We start from the raw sequence: 15,506 nt of genomic DNA on the forward strand, positions 1-15,506 counted from the left end.
TGTTTTATAGGAGAATTGGTGAAAGCTACATCCTGGTGTGGTCAGGGTTTAGCAAGTCAAGTTTTGGTTATGTGAAGATTAAGTAGAAAACTATTTTATTTTTGTTGTCACTGAAAAACCCTAAAGTGTGCTGTGCTCGTAAGAATAAACTGAACATATGCAAATCTTTGAGGCTTTTCCTTTGAACATTAATTTTGATTTTTCAAAGCCATAATTGTAGAAGAAAGATAGAATACATTAAGTAGAATATATGCTCCTAATTAAAAGTCTTGATTTACTTATTACAGAAAATGTGGTAGACGGAAAAAATTAGAAAGAATTTTTTAAAAATGACTCACAGTTCCGCCATTCTTAACTATTTACATTTCGAGATTTTTTTCATTATCTTTTTCTATATAGTCAACACAAATAAATTTTTGTTATGTGTATTGTATATTAAAGCAATGACATGGGCTTTTTCTTGTATTACCGCAACTTCATAGTGAGTATGTTTTTCATGGACTGTATAGTATATTCCATCCTGTGCAATCTTTTTCACCAATTTCCTATGCGAAGTTTTTTTCTCTCATTGCCTGTTTCTCTCAAAAGTAGGATCTGGAGCCAGAGTGCAGTGCTGCTTAGTGGGAGTTCTGGCTAATCATAGTTTTTCTGTGATGTCTCAACTTTGTAAGACAAATTGCTTTGCAGTCTCAGGGCAATTTTTGCTAAAAACATGTCTTAAACTGTTTTGGTTGTGACAAGGGACAGTTGAATTTGAAGATTTTTGAAGTAAAAATCATTGAGGTTTTAGTGCTTGATATCATGAAAAATTCAACCACATGTAAGAAATAAAACTAAAATGTTAAGATCCTTCAAAATAAAATTAGGAAAATTTGAGCAGTATTTTTGTAGTGTCTTAATTCCAATGTCTTTGTGACATATTCATCTTTATATTTCTAATAAATTAGTCAAAGATAATATAACTTTTAAATTAGAAATGTTTCTCTTAGATATATAGAGCATGTAACAAAGTAAAATATATACGTTATTTTTAATTAGAAAAGACACATAATAATTGTGTTATTAAAATTTCCCATGTGGTGTCCTAGTCTATTCCTGTTGCAATAATAAAAATACTTTAGGTAATTAATAAATAACAGAAATTTATTGCTCACTATTCTGGAAGCTAGGAGGTCCAAGATCAAAGCATCAGTAGATTTGGTGTCTGGCGAGGGCCTGGTCTCTGCTTCCAGAAGGGGGCAAATGCTGTGTCCTTGAATGGTGGTGTGGCAAAAAGGGTCTCACGAGTTCTCTCAGGCCTCTTCAATAAGGGCACTAATCCCATTCACTTCCCAAAGTCCCCACCTATTAATATCACTGCAGTTAGGGTTAGGTGTCAACATGAATTTTGGAGGCACACAAACATTCAGACCATAGCAAGTGGTTCTCGGATTGTTTGTCTTGAATTTCTGTATACTTCCAACATGGTTGAAAGCTGTATTTCTCTTTAAATATTTAAATTGAATTTCACTAGATTAGCACCTTGTATTTAACTCTCATATGCTGCTGGTAGAATTAAAAATACGATCTCTCAGGCTGGGTGTGATGGCTCATGCTTGTAATCTCCGCACTTCGGGAGGCCAAGGTGGGCGGATCACCTGAGATCAGGAGTTCGAGACCAACCTGGCCAACATGGTGAAACCCCGTCTCTACTAAAAACGCAAAAATTAGCCGGGTGTGCTGGCATGCGCCTGTGGTCCCAGCTACTCAGGAGGCTGAGACAGGAGAATCGCTTGAACCCAGGAGGCAGAGGTTGCAGTGAGCCAAGATTGCACCACTGCACTCCGGCCTGGGCGACAGAGCAAGACTCCATCTTGGAAAAAAAAAATACTATCTCTCTTAAGTGCAGTTTGACAAGATGTATCAGAAACCCTTAAATAGATTTATATCCTTTACTTCAATTTGAAATCTATGGGTTATTCCTAAAGAAAGAATTGGTTAGATATATAAAGATTAATGCACAAGAATGCAGCCTTGCTTATAAAAGTGAAATACAGGAAGCAACCCTAATGTCCAGTATTTAGGATTAGTTAAGTAAGGTGTGGCCTATTCATATAATAGAATATTGTGAAGCTATTAAAATTATACTATATTTTTAATTTGGGGAAATTATGATATAGTATAAATATATGATATCATGAATTTATTTGATATTTACAGTGAAATATTGGTGACTGTCTGCCAAAGAGAGTAATTTTTATTTTGTCATTATGAAAATTGAGTCTTCCTTTCTTGTAATTGAAAGATACTGGAACCATTTGTCTCTTGAGACTACTCCCAGTTTTTTTTTAAGCATATAAAATGATATTTACCTCCCATTTGCTATGGCTGAAAAGCAATATCTAATTCATGTAAAAGTATCATTATACCATTAAAATATAAATTAAAAAGAAGACTGAGATACATTTCTATTTTGTACTACTTAATATTGTTATCTGGTCTTCTTGATTCTGGTTGTGGTATTAGATTTCAGAATTTTCAGGAACTTTAAAATCTGGGGGCTTCTACTGAGCTTTTACTGTCACAGCTCCCAGAGGGCTGCTCAGTCCCTCTGCCGACTGAATCTCTGGTTCTCCAGGGAATAAGCTGCAGCCTCATTTCTCAGTGAGGGAGCAAATGGTCATTCTTCCCAGAAGCTAGAACCCTGACCCTAAGCCCAATCTTCTTCCATAGGACCGTTCATGGCTGTGACCAGACCGCTGTGAGGCAGAACACTTGGTTTTCCCCACCACGTGTAGACAGATGGGCATCCGTGGGGCTTCTGCCCAGCCCTTCCTTGGCCAAGATCCCTCGCTTTTGGGATTGAAGAGATCTTTTACTGGGAGGATTGGTGTCTTCCCTGTCTGCCTGATATCCCAGTTTGGGGTCTTCTTTCAGACAAGTGTCCCAAGAACATGCCCTCACTTAGTAGATATGTTCTCACATCCACATTGAGTTGGAGATCTGCCCCAATTCCAAATCTCAGTCTTGCCTATGGAAGCCCGATCCTCCTCCACCTGCCGTGTTGAGGAATGCTGGAAAATCCAGTGAGCAGTTTCACATTGGTACAGTTTGGGTTAGGAGACTATAAGGAAGAAGTGAACAAAAGGTAAGGAAGGGAGATATTGGGACCAAAGTCTCCATCCCTGCATCATATACCTAATATGTGAATATCAGAGTTGTTTGTTGAAACCAAAAGATGGCAAAAGGAGGATCAGGAGTGGAATCAGAAATCATAGAAAACTGGTCTCTTGGGGAATCTATTTGGTTATATGAATGGTAATTCAACTCCTATTATCTTGGGAAGAATGTACCTGGAATTACCAACCTGCCGTTGATTAATGAACGTATCCATAAATAACTAATGAACTGGGAGCCAGGAGGAGGCATTAACATAATGTGTTGTCATTGTTACCAGTGCAGAGTGGCTATTGCAGGGCTCAGCACATTTGCCCTGTTGATGCCTCCATGAGAATTCATTCATTCATTCAGCCAGCCAGCCAACCTACCAATAATTACCCGCCATGAGGCAGACAGAGCAACTGAATCCTAGGGTTATAATGGTGAACAAAATAGAGATACGCCCTCCTAACCTGAGCAGCCTAGCCTGGGAAACAAACAACTAAAATGTGCACTAAATGCTGTGGTAGGAGGTCAGGGGCTATGTCCTGGAGCAATAGACATTTGCACTGAGACCTGACACTTCAGGTCTTCAACTCCCTTGATGGGAGTTAGCCAGAAGGGGCTTAGAAATAGCAATTGGTGGCTTAGTGACTGATTTTACAAATGATATTTGTTTCTTCTTTAAATTTCTTTCTAGGATGTTCACTTCTTCTCCACAATGAATGAGTGTCACTATGATAAGCACATGGACTTTTTTTATAATAGGAGCAACAGTGATACTGTCGATGACTGGACAGGAACAAAGCTTGTGATTGTTTTGTGTGTTGGGACGTTTTTCTGCCTGTTTATTTTTTTTTCTAATTCTCTGGTCATTGCGGCAGTGATCAAAAACAGAAAATTTCATTTCCCCTTCTACTACCTGTTGGCTAATTTAGCTGCTGCCGATTTCTTCGCTGGAATTGCCTATGTATTCCTGATGTTTAACACAGGCCCAGTTTCAAAAACTTTGACTGTCAACCGCTGGTTTCTCCGTCAGGGGCTTCTGGACACTAGCTTGACTGCTTCCCTCACCAACTTGCTAGTTATTGCTGTGGAGAGGCACATGTCAATCATGAGGATGCGGGTCCATAGCAACCTGACTAAAAAGAGGGTGACGCTGCTCATTTTGCTTGTCTGGGCCGTCGCCATTTTTATGGGGTCGGTCCCCACACTGGGCTGGAATTGCCTCTGCAACATCTCTGCCTGCTCTTCCCTGGCCCCCATTTACAGCAGGAGTTACCTTGTTTTCTGGACAGTGTCCAACCTCATGGCCTTCTTCATCATGGTTGTGGTGTACCTGCGGATCTACGTGTACGTCAAGAGGAAAACCAATGTCTTGTCTCCACATACAAGTGGGTCCATCAGCCGCCGGAGGACACCCATGAAGCTAATGAAGACGGTGATGACTGTCTTAGGTAGGTAAGAGGACCCAAGCAAGCCATCATTCCCATTCATTCAGCAAATCTTTACTGAGCATCTGTGGTGTACCAGGCACTTACTAGGCAGTAAGAATGCAGCAGTGAACAAGAACGGACATAAATCGCCACCCACCTGGAGCTTACACTCTAATAAGGAAAGATAAAATAAGTATTCTAATGGGGGTAAACAAATTAAGTGAAATAAGATGAGTCTCCTGTGGAAAAATGAATCGGGGAAGGATGGAAAAATAAAGCAGGGAAGGGAGCTGGAGAGTGCTAAGCTAAGCAGGTATCGTTTACACTTTAAAAAAGTGTGTGAGGGATGCCTGGAAGATGACTTTTGAGCAGAGGTGTGAAGGCAGTCAGGGAGTGAACCATACTGGTGTCTGGGGAAGGGTGTTCCAGGTGGGAGAAGCGGTAAGTACAGGAGCCCTGACCAGCCAGGAAGCCACTGTGGCTGCATGGATCGAGCAGGAGGAGTAGGAGAAGATGAGATCAGGGAGCTGATGGGGTAGGGGGTGGGCTACTCAGATAATGTAGGGTCATGTGGTTATAAGGACTTCCGCTTTTCATTTTTTTTCTTTTTTCTTTTTTTGTCGGAGCCTCACTCACTTGTCACCCAGGCTGGAGTGCAGTGGCGTCATCTCAGCTCACTGCAACCTCCACTCCCGAGTTCAAGCGATTCTCCTGCCTCAGCCTCCCAAGTAGCTGGGATTACAGGCAGCGCACCAACATGCCCGGCTAATTTTTGTATTTTTAGTAGGGATGGGGTTTCTCCATGTTGGTTGGGCCAGTCTCAAGTGAGATGAAAAGCTATGGGAAGGTTTTAAACAGGGGAGTGACATGATCTGACTTATATTTTAATGGTATCTCTCTGGCTACTGTTTTAAGAAACTGCTGTAATGAGGCAATAGCAAAAACAGGAAAATTGTTTAACCTATTTATGCCTAGTGTTCCATTATTGGAATGCTAAGCTTGTGGGAGTTATTTATATCCTACTGCTCAAGGTCATTGCCAAGTTCTGATTTTTCACAAAAAAAAATTTGCAACCCCTGGCATAAATGGGTTAATAGAGTATTTCAGTACTCGGGAGAGATCACCATGGCCAGATGGTAGTCGAAGGTGATGGTCAGATTCTGTTTTTTTTGTTTTGTTTTGTTTTGTTTTGTTTTTGAGATAGGACCTGGCTCTGTCATCTAGGCTATAGTGCAGTGGTGCAATCTCAGCTCACTGCAGCCTCCGCCTCCTGGCCTCAAGTGATCCTTCTACCTCAGCCTCCCAAGTAGCTGGGATTACAGGCCTGTGCCACCAGGCCCGGCTAATTTTTGTAATTTTTTTAGAGACAGGGTTTCACCATGTTGCCCAAGCTACTCTCGAACTCCTGAGCTGAAGCCATCCGCCTGCCTCGGCCTCCCACAGTACTGGGATTACAGGTGTGAGCCACCACACCTGGCCAGATTCCGGATATTTTTTAAAGGATTTACTGACGGGTAAGGTAGAGGGGAAGATGAGAGGTGGAGGAGAAGGTGGGGAATGTCATTAACCAAGATGAGGAAGACTGAAGAGGAGGAGGTTTTGGGGGAAGATCAGGAATTTGGTTTTGGACAAGCTAAATTTAGGAACCTATTAGACATCCAAGGGGTGTGGCAATTTTATTGAGTGGACAGTTGGATGTATGACTCAGGAATTCAAGATTTAGGTCTGGGCTGGAGATGTACATTTGAGAGTCCTGGGGGGAAAGTGGTATTTTAAATCACAGGACTGCATGAGCTCACCATGAACGTGAATGTGGATATGAAGGAGAGGAGGACCAAGGATGGAGCTGTAGGGCAGGCCCTCCAGTGTAAGGAGGTCAGGAGGTAAGGGGCAGCCAGCAAAGGAGCCCTAGAAGGGATGGAAAACCCAGGAGACTCTGGGGAACTAGAAGAAAGAGAAGAAGGCAATCGAGGAGAGGAAGCATTAGCAGTGTTGGTACCCCTGAGAGGTGGTGTAAGACCAGGTGTTGCTGGCCTTACCAAAGTGGTGGACTTGTGCTGATCTTGAGATCATCACATTTGGTATAGCCAAGAGCCTGACTGGAGTAAAATTAAGAAAGAAAGGAAGAGCCTGGGCAACATGGTGAAACCCCATCTCTATGAAAAATACTAAAATTAGCTGGCCGTGGTGGTGCATACCTGTAGTCCCAGCTACTTGGGTGGCTGAGGTGGGAGAATTGCTTGAACCTGAGAAGTTGAGGTTGAGTGAGCTGTGATCACACCACTGCACTCCAGCCTGAACAACAGAGCAAGAGCCTGTCTTAAGAAACAAAAACAAAACCAAAAAAAAAAGGGAGGAGAGAAAGGTTGTGAGCCCTGTACCAAGAAGACATGTGGTTTTATAGAATTTTCCCTTTGTTTTATTTTCTCTGAAGTAGGTGGCCTATTGCCCCCCGTCCCCAGTTCTAATTCTGGGTTACAGGTAGAATTTGTAATGTGTGGGCAAACAAGAACTTTTGTGGTTTCACAGACCTTGTCTTGTAAGGAAGACAGGCTGTTTCTCACCGTGTGTGTGGCTGCAGCAATGGGGACTGTTGCTGAGAGAGGTTCAGGAGTACATTTCTGTCTACTCCTTATGAGAAGGAATTATAAAATGAATTATCAGGTAGCAGTTCATAGTGGAGGATACAGAGTGTGTGTGGTGTGGTATAGAAACCCTCACAATGCCTCTAGGTCCTGAAACTGCTAGTAAGATTTGGAGGTCAGCAGACACAGACTGTGATTGTTAAAATAATTTCAAACTGAGGATTTATTTAACAAATATTTATATAGTGCTTAATATGTGCCAAGCATTGTCCTAAGTGTTTTTACAAACATTAACTTATTTAATTCTCATGGAAACCCTGTGAGATAGGTGCTACTATTACACCCATTTACCAGATGGAGAAACTGAGAGTTTAAGCAGTGTGTCCAGTCACTCAGCTGTTAACCGAGACTCACTGTGCAGCTGGCCTCCAGAGTTCACATATTTACCACCATACTCTGTGGCTACTTTTGATTTATCTGGACTTTTTACGCTCATCTTTTTGTCCTGTCTTCTGCTTTGACACTGTTGACGCGTTGATAAGAAAATGGACAAGACCAAGAAAGAGAGGGTTCACAGTAATCAGCATTTCCACTCGAGCTGGAGAAGATATTGATGTTTTTGATAAAGAATGAACTTTGGTATTTACAGATAGTGTCAATGAACTGTGCTGCTGTCCCTGCTTAACTTGTAGGCATAATCATTTGCTTGGCTATGTGTCTTGAGAAATTACCTGCCTGCTTAAAAAGAAAACTATCTATCTTTTCTCATCATATTATAATATAGTATACAGCATGATAGAGACAAGGATTCCAAAGCCCTAGGTGGAGAGAACAGGACCCTTTGTGAGATAGTCGTGGTCACAAGCTTGTTTTGTATGTAATTTTGTCTGCAACAGTTATGAAAGGGGTTAAAAGAAAGGAGCTGGGAGGTTTTGGCAGGTGTGGTATTGGCTAAGAGAAAAACCAGAATCAACAATTAAATTTCCAAGTAGGATAAGAGAAGTCATGCTATTGAGATAAGACAACATTGGGGAATTGGTTAATGGAAGGAAGACAGTTTGGTGTCAAGGACCTCAGAAGTTCCTTAATGGTAAGACAGAGGAAACTGGTGGAAGACGGGAAGTTCAGGGACAAGGGAAATGAAACTCAAGAGCTAGGTGGTGTAAGGCTTAAGACTTCCAGCTCCTGATTTCTCTAGACAACAGAAAGATTTGGGTTTTACCCCCAATTCTTTCGTTTTCTACAAGGATGATCTGCAGCACATCAGCTCATCTTTTCTTGGTTAGATTCCCTCATCAGGTGGCATAGATCATCTTTAAGTTCTTTACAAGTTACAAAGTTCAATTATCCTTTATAACAGTTAGTAACCAAAGGTGGGAATGAAAAGGAAGAGTGGAGAGAGAGAGAGGGAGAGAGAGATTGAGAGAGAGAATATGAATCTTGTGGGGCAGCACCAAACAGTTCTGTGGATCCAAGCACAGAGCCTCTTTCCTTGACAGCAGCACCTACCACAGTATCTTTCTAGGGAGAAAGCCCCCAGTTCCCTATATACTGCATGTAAGAATTCAATTGCCTAAAACGAGCATCTCCCAAATGATAGTATATTAGAAAAATCAACAGTGCTGGCATTAACCATCATCTAATCACTGGTTCTGATTTTGTGGAGAGGAATAGCTTAATACTCATGTTTTTAATAATTGCAGGATTTAAATGTCTTTATGATAAAATGCTAAACATTTCCATTTACTCCTTGATACGTATTTTGTAGGAAAGATTCATTTAAGATTAAATCCGTCCAGGTGTGGTGGCTCACGCCTATAATCCCAGCACTTCGGGAGGCCGAGGCGGGTGGATCACTTGAGGTCAGGAGTTTGAGACCATCCTGGCCAACATGGTGAAACCCTATCTCTACTAAAAATACAAAAATTAGCTGGGTATGATGGTAGGCACCTGTAATTCCAGCTACTCAGGAGGCTGAGGCAGGAGAATTGGTTGAACCCAGGAGGTGGAGGTCGCAGTGAGCCAAGATGGCACCCCTGCACTCCAGCCTGGGTGACAGAGTGAGACTCCATATCAAAAAAAAAAAAAAATTAAATCCTAAAGTTTCTTACAAACCTTCTTCTTTTACATATTAGAAAGTCAGTCTCTAAGTACATATTGACTGTCTATTAAACAGTATCTAAGAGGTACATGGTTGCATGAATTCAGTGAGCTTAATCGTATTTCAGAAGAGGAAAGGATGGACAGGGGCTGTTGAGTGTGGAGACGGCTTCTTAGTGGGCTGGGATGTAATCTGGAAGGATAGGTGGGATTTGCCTGGGCTGGAGGAAGACACATTCTAAGAGGGAGAAATGGCATACTCAGAAGTGTGATGATAGAAACATTTAAAGCTTGTGCATTACCATGAGGAAGGCCCCACAGAGCACAAATACTTGCTGTGGTGCAGTGGAAAAATAGCTCACCTGGGAACCAGCAAAGTTTAGTTGGCTATCCTCTTTGGAAGGAGAGTAGACCAGAGGACCTTTGTGTTCCTTTCCAGCTTTGGGATTTTGGTTGAACACAAAAGCTAACAGCATGGGGATTCAGACTCTTTCCTTGAGGGTAGTGGTGGTAGTGATGATGGTGATGTGAGTTTTCAATTTGTGTGTGCATGATTGGAAAGGCATCAAGGCATCATGTTCCCGTTTCAGCAGCCCTGAGGCAAAATGCTTGCTCACTTCTGGGTTAGAATGTGTGATGGGGCCCTTTATATGAGAAAAGTTGCTTATTGAATGTTCTCATTGAAAAGGCATTGGAGACATATGGTCCTGCTTTCCAAAGAGCACCAAGGCTTGGTTTTGAAATCTTACTTGTCAGCAAGCCTAATCAGCTACAGCAACCAAACACACAAGAAACCCCACATGGAAACGTCTCATTTATTGTCAAACAACATACCATGTGAACTGTGCACCCAGAAATGTTTTGTTGTTTCCCAGAAAATGGGCTGGACTTTGCTCTATTTTGCAGTGTCTTAAAATACAAGAGAAAAGAAAGAGTGAAGGGACTTGCAAACCATTCTTTTGAAGTCTGCCATGAACTCTCCTGTCTTTTAGTGATGTTTTTCAAACTGTAAGTTTTGATGCACTGATGAGATTGTAAGCAACACTTTTTAAAATGACATAAAAAGAAGAGAAAATGTCAGAGTGTGTTGCATTTAACAGGTATCAGTATTGTTTTATAACCTTTCTTTGCGTGCCTGTGTGTGTGCTGGGTTGTGATATAAAATGTATTTCCTATCATGAGTTATTGTCAAGAACGTTTGAAAAACCATGATCTTGAGGGTCAAGGTTTATTTTTCTGCCAGAAAGCACTGAACTCTTTTAAAATATGAAACATTATCATTGTTAAGGGACTTAGAAAAGGGACTTAGGGCTTATGGTCATTAAAACAGGGAGCTGGTTGTTTTTCTTCTCACTTCTTCCTCCCTCCTCTCCACTTAGATTGATGCTAAATCATCCTCTTCCTTCTCTTAGGGGAGAGAGGAAGGAGGCAAAGTAGCAGTAAGCAAAGAAACAGTAGCTCAAGTTCTCATGCTAGGAGGAAATGGGTGAAAATTAAGTACCATAAAGAGCCTTGCTAGAGTACTAATAATAATCACACATGATGTTTCTGCAGTACTGTGTCTTTTTCAGTTTTAATACACTGTTCTCTTTGGTCTCATGGAAATCCTGCCAAGCAAGTAGTTAAGGTATTATTATCCGATTTTCCTGCAACTCCCCTAGATGTATCCTATGTTCAAGCTATAATGAATTATTTGTACTTCCCCCATTTTGACTCTTTAAGCCCTTGCAGATGTTGGGATACCTTTCCCCTAGTTCTGCCTGGGAAACTCCCATTCACCTTGTAAGACCTAACTCAAAGGTCTATCTTCTTTGAATCTTCCTTTGCCCTACTGGAGTAAATCTGATTACTGCCTCCCTTGGGCTGCCTGTCAGTCTTGTCCATACAACAATCAACGTACTTAATTGTTTACATGCCTTTATTTTGCACTAGAGTATACATCCTTCGAAGTCAGGGACTGTACCTTATTTATCTGTCTTTACATATCTAACAGCTAGTACTCTCAGCTAGCACCCTATCTGGCACACACTTGTTGAGATGTACTGCAATGAATAAATGAGGAAATTGAGGCTGAGGGGAAGGTAAGTGGCTTTTCAAATGCTGGAGCTAAAAGCAGAACCCAGGTTTCCTCACTTCCATCTTGGCCTTAGATGGGCTCTGGCTGAGACATGCCTGTGAGGTAGACAAGGGCAGGAGAATAGGTAAGAATCATGTTTTTTAGGTTTTTTTTTTTTTTGAGACAGTCTCGCCCTGTCGCCCAGGCTGGAATTTCAGTGGTGTGATCTCTGCTCACTGCAACCTCCGCGTCCTGGGTTCAAGTGATTCTTGTGCCTCAGCCTCCTGAATAGTTGGGATTATAGGCATGTAGCACTATACCCAGCTACTTTTCTTATGTTTTTAGTAGAGATAGAGTTTCGCCATGTTGCCCAGGCTGGTCTCAAACTCCTGGCCTCAAGTGATCTGCCCATCTCGGCCTCCCAAAGTGCTGGGATTGCAGGCATGAACCACCGTGCCCGGCCCTTGTTTTATCTTATAATTTTATAATATGAGAAGCTGAGGTCTCTGAAGGTTAAGTAATAGTATTATCTTGGGAAGGAGAAAAGAAATGAGCATTTTTTGAATGCTTCTTATGATGAGGTCAGCGTGTTCCATGCTTTTAGGATTTTATTTCACTTAACGCTCATAACAACTCTATGCAGATCTGTTTTTAAGACAAGGAAATTCGAGTGGACTTAGCCTCTTGCCCACACACCCATATTGATAAAATTGTTAATAGTTAATATTCATTGTGGGGTATACATCGTTCTGAGTAATTTGTATGTTTTATTTCATTTAGCATTCATGACAACCCTTGAGGGAAGTTCTGTTATTACCAGATGAGGAAACCGAGGCCGTAAAATGTTCAGTGTCTTGCTCAAGGTTAGTAGCAGAGCTGAGATTCCAACCCCAGGAGACTGGCTCCATACTCTACTCTTCACAGTCAGTTAATAGCCTCTTGGAAGTGAGGGGGCTGGAACGATGTGGACCCAAGTCATGAGGTTTATAACTTGTATCTCCCTTGGTTTATATAAAGTTTATTTCTATAAAGTCACATGCTTTTTCAACATTTAGCTCGCCCTTGATCCAAATGTTTTGCAGCATGCTAGTGACAGCTATGAAAACATCTCCTGGAAAATGACAGCTCTATACTCTTCAAACTTTATGCTTATTAAAATCATTGGTAAGAATAGGGGCTTTGGAGTCAGGGGGGAACAGGATTTAAATCCTAGCTTTGTCAATTCCAAGTTGTATGACCTTGAGCAATTCATCTAACCTGTCTGTGCCTTAGTTTTTTCATCTGTAAGAAAGGGATAATAGTATCTTTGGCATGGTGAGGTTTTGAGGATTCAATGAGATAATACACGTAAAGCACCTAGCATAATGTTTGGTACATAGTAAGTACTAAGTAAATATTAACTACTCTTAGACCTTAGCTTGATTCTAAAGAGCCATGCCCTGTATTCAAGCAGAATGCCCTTTTATGTCTAGTTCTATCACCAAGTAACCTGGACACAGGGACTAGAAGCCTACTGTTGGTGCCATCATGATGGCAGATTTTATAAAATGGACAAGTAGCCAAGAGGAAGCTGACCGGGTGTGCTTTGCAGAGGCTGCCTTGACAGATGGCAAATGGTACCAGCTCTGTTAATGGAGACCCAGGACAGTCTGAACACATGGTCACCACAGAACTGAAAAGCTCTGTGCTTACATTGCTAGTCCCTGTTAACCACCCTCTCCCCTATGAAATTCTGTTAATGATTCCTGACTCTGACAGATGATCTTTCCATTAATAATTCATTTCACTTTTGCAACATTTATGAATAAAACATTATAAATGAGACCCTGGCCACCAAGCATTAGCTTGACAAGAGTCCTGTGATACAGCACCAACATCTTGTGTATAGAGCTCTATTATAGGATGGTCCTCATAAGAAACTGTCCCCCTCTTGCTAACAAATCCTTCGAGAGTAGCTAGTTCGTCAGCTGCTATTATCACCTTTGCTAGAATTGGAAAGTTTGCCCTGTGACTGAAAAGAGTTGGGACCAAAACACAGGCCTTTTGGTATTGTTCATAAGCTTTATCAATGAACTGTCCTTACTCCATTAAAAAAGAGAGAGAGAGAAAGAAAAAAGTACATGTGCCTAAGTTCGTGAGGAATTCTGAAACATTTGTTTTCAGCTTCTGTGGCCTTGTAGTTGCTTCTGCAACACAGAAGCCTGCTTTCAATGTTTACTGCCTGCATGCCTTAGTAATCAAATATCTGTTAAAATAGAAAAAAAGAAAACAGTTAAAGCTTTGCCTTAAGAAATGCTGAGTGAAACGAACAGATTGTTGGCACACAGGGGCTCTCTTGTTGCTGTGCAGAGAGTCATATCAGATGGAGAGTGATTATTTTCAGAGTCAAGCCATCCAGGCACCAGTACTCAGTACATTGAGTCCAGGGGTGTTCGCACTTTTGTCTTGAAATGGCTAGTCCCAGGAGCACCTTTGTCACAGATGATTTTCCTGTGTGCTTCATGGTATTGCTACAGAGGCCTATGGGAGGGAGGCATTTGCTTTCAGGGCAGGTCGTCAATCAGTGGGTGCAAAAATGCAGTTGCCACTCAGTTGCTGCCCCTACGCCACTGTTTGACACATCCCCTCCTGTTCTGAGGGGGAACATGGGGACTGAGATGACCTCAGTGTCTGATGCTAGAAGGAAGACAGCTTCAAATTAAAAAAGAAAATCTCTCATATGGCACTCCATCCCACTTGTTCAAATGCCATCTTGACACCTCTTCCAACACCACATTTCCAGGAGTCTGTCTTCTTTCCTCTGTCTCTGCCATATGTAGCCATTTGTTACCTCAAGTCTGGCTCTTGGTTCTTTCTTTTCCCCCCATGCCACTGTTTCAGATACCTCCCTTTGCAGTCAGTTTAGAAGTGCTTTTCCCAAATCAGTGTTCTTGTTTCCAATGTAACCACTGCCTTGCCATCTTACTTATTCCATTTACTCCAGTCCAGACCCCTTCAGTTCTGTTACACCAAATGCACTCGGCTTCTTTTATTCCCCTCTCATGCCCCCTTCTTCAGAACTTCTGGCTTTTCTTCTTTTTAGAAAACTGAAACCTTCCTCTTAAGCTGAAACAAACAGTTATTGAATATTTTCTGAGTGCAAGGTACAGAAACATTTCTCAAATTTGACCTCTTTGAAAAGAAGGTTTAGGGAGAGGTTCCAGTACCCAACTACATCCAACCCTCCTGCCAACACCCAGCCTCCTGGAAGGTTTCATGTTCCAGAACTCAGTAACACCCTCTCTTAGGGCTTTGATTTCTGCCAAAGGAGAAATGTGGTCATCGTCTGTGACTCAGGCGTCACATCACTGGGCTAATTCAACATCTGGAATAGTGTGGTGTGTGCTGGCCAATGGTAGAATTTTATTAAATTCCATGTTAACATTGTACTTTGAAAATTTCAGCTGGAGACTACTATGTTCAGTGTGTAGCTATGGCAAACATGTTGGGTGGGAACTGGGAGCAAAGGGTGTTTGCTGGAATTATGCCCTGTCATGGACCTAGGGATCAACACAGAAGCTGGGATAAGGGGTAAGGGAACCAAGAGTTATTGGCAGGAGTCATCTTCCCTCCTGCACTGACAGTTGTCCCTCCAGCCCAGCCACCTGCTCTCCCTCACTACCAGATTGTTGTTAACTCTGCAGAATATGTGGTGGAAAGATCCCATTACCTCAAAGAATCAATACTGTTGAGAGATTTGACCAAGTAAGTTCACCTTGTAAATTACTGCAGCATTGTGGCTGCAGCTCTGGACCTTCTAGTTCCTGCTTCTTCTAGTGGGTCCCAACTTCTTGCCTTGGCAAAATATACCTGTCCTTGGATGCCTGAGTGACAGTGAATCACAACAGGGGTTGTTTTCGTCAAGTCAGAGAGTTTACTGCTCAGTAGTGAACCTATTTTATTCTTTATGTTTTTTTCTGCATTTTATATTTTCTCATCATAAACATTTATTGACCACCTTGCTAGGTTTTAGGCAGTGTACTAACTATGAGACATGGCCTCTACCCTGAAGGCACTGTGAATCTGTGCTTGCTCTAGTGGTTTATGGTTGTCAGGAAATGACCAAGATTTATGCGTCAACGGTTGTGTCACATGAGAGATAGATGACATGGAGGCAGACCTGTTCTGTGTGGCTTTTCCTGTGTGTGACTA

At 41.8% G+C, this 15,506-nt stretch overlaps 1 protein-coding gene across 3 annotated transcripts in view; it reads left to right on the forward strand.

The window, feature by feature from the left end:
* The window catches only part of LPAR3 (lysophosphatidic acid receptor 3), a 119,221-nt gene that overhangs the window by 51,337 nt on the left and 52,378 nt on the right, over positions 1-15,506 (forward strand). For all 3 annotated transcript variants that reach the window (XR_008494178.2, XM_054451423.1, XM_054451440.2), the window contains one exon: positions 3,839-4,595. Coding sequence is in view for 2 of the 3 variants with exons in the window: in XM_054451423.1 (XP_054307398.1) it covers positions 3,839-4,595 (757 nt within the window). In the remaining variant the exon portion in view is untranslated. The remainder of the gene's footprint in view (positions 1-3,838; positions 4,596-15,506) is intronic.

Source organism: Pongo pygmaeus, chromosome 1 (genome assembly GCF_028885625.2).
Source record: "Pongo pygmaeus isolate AG05252 chromosome 1, NHGRI_mPonPyg2-v2.0_pri, whole genome shotgun sequence".
NCBI classification, from domain to species: domain Eukaryota; kingdom Metazoa; phylum Chordata; class Mammalia; order Primates; family Hominidae; genus Pongo; species Pongo pygmaeus.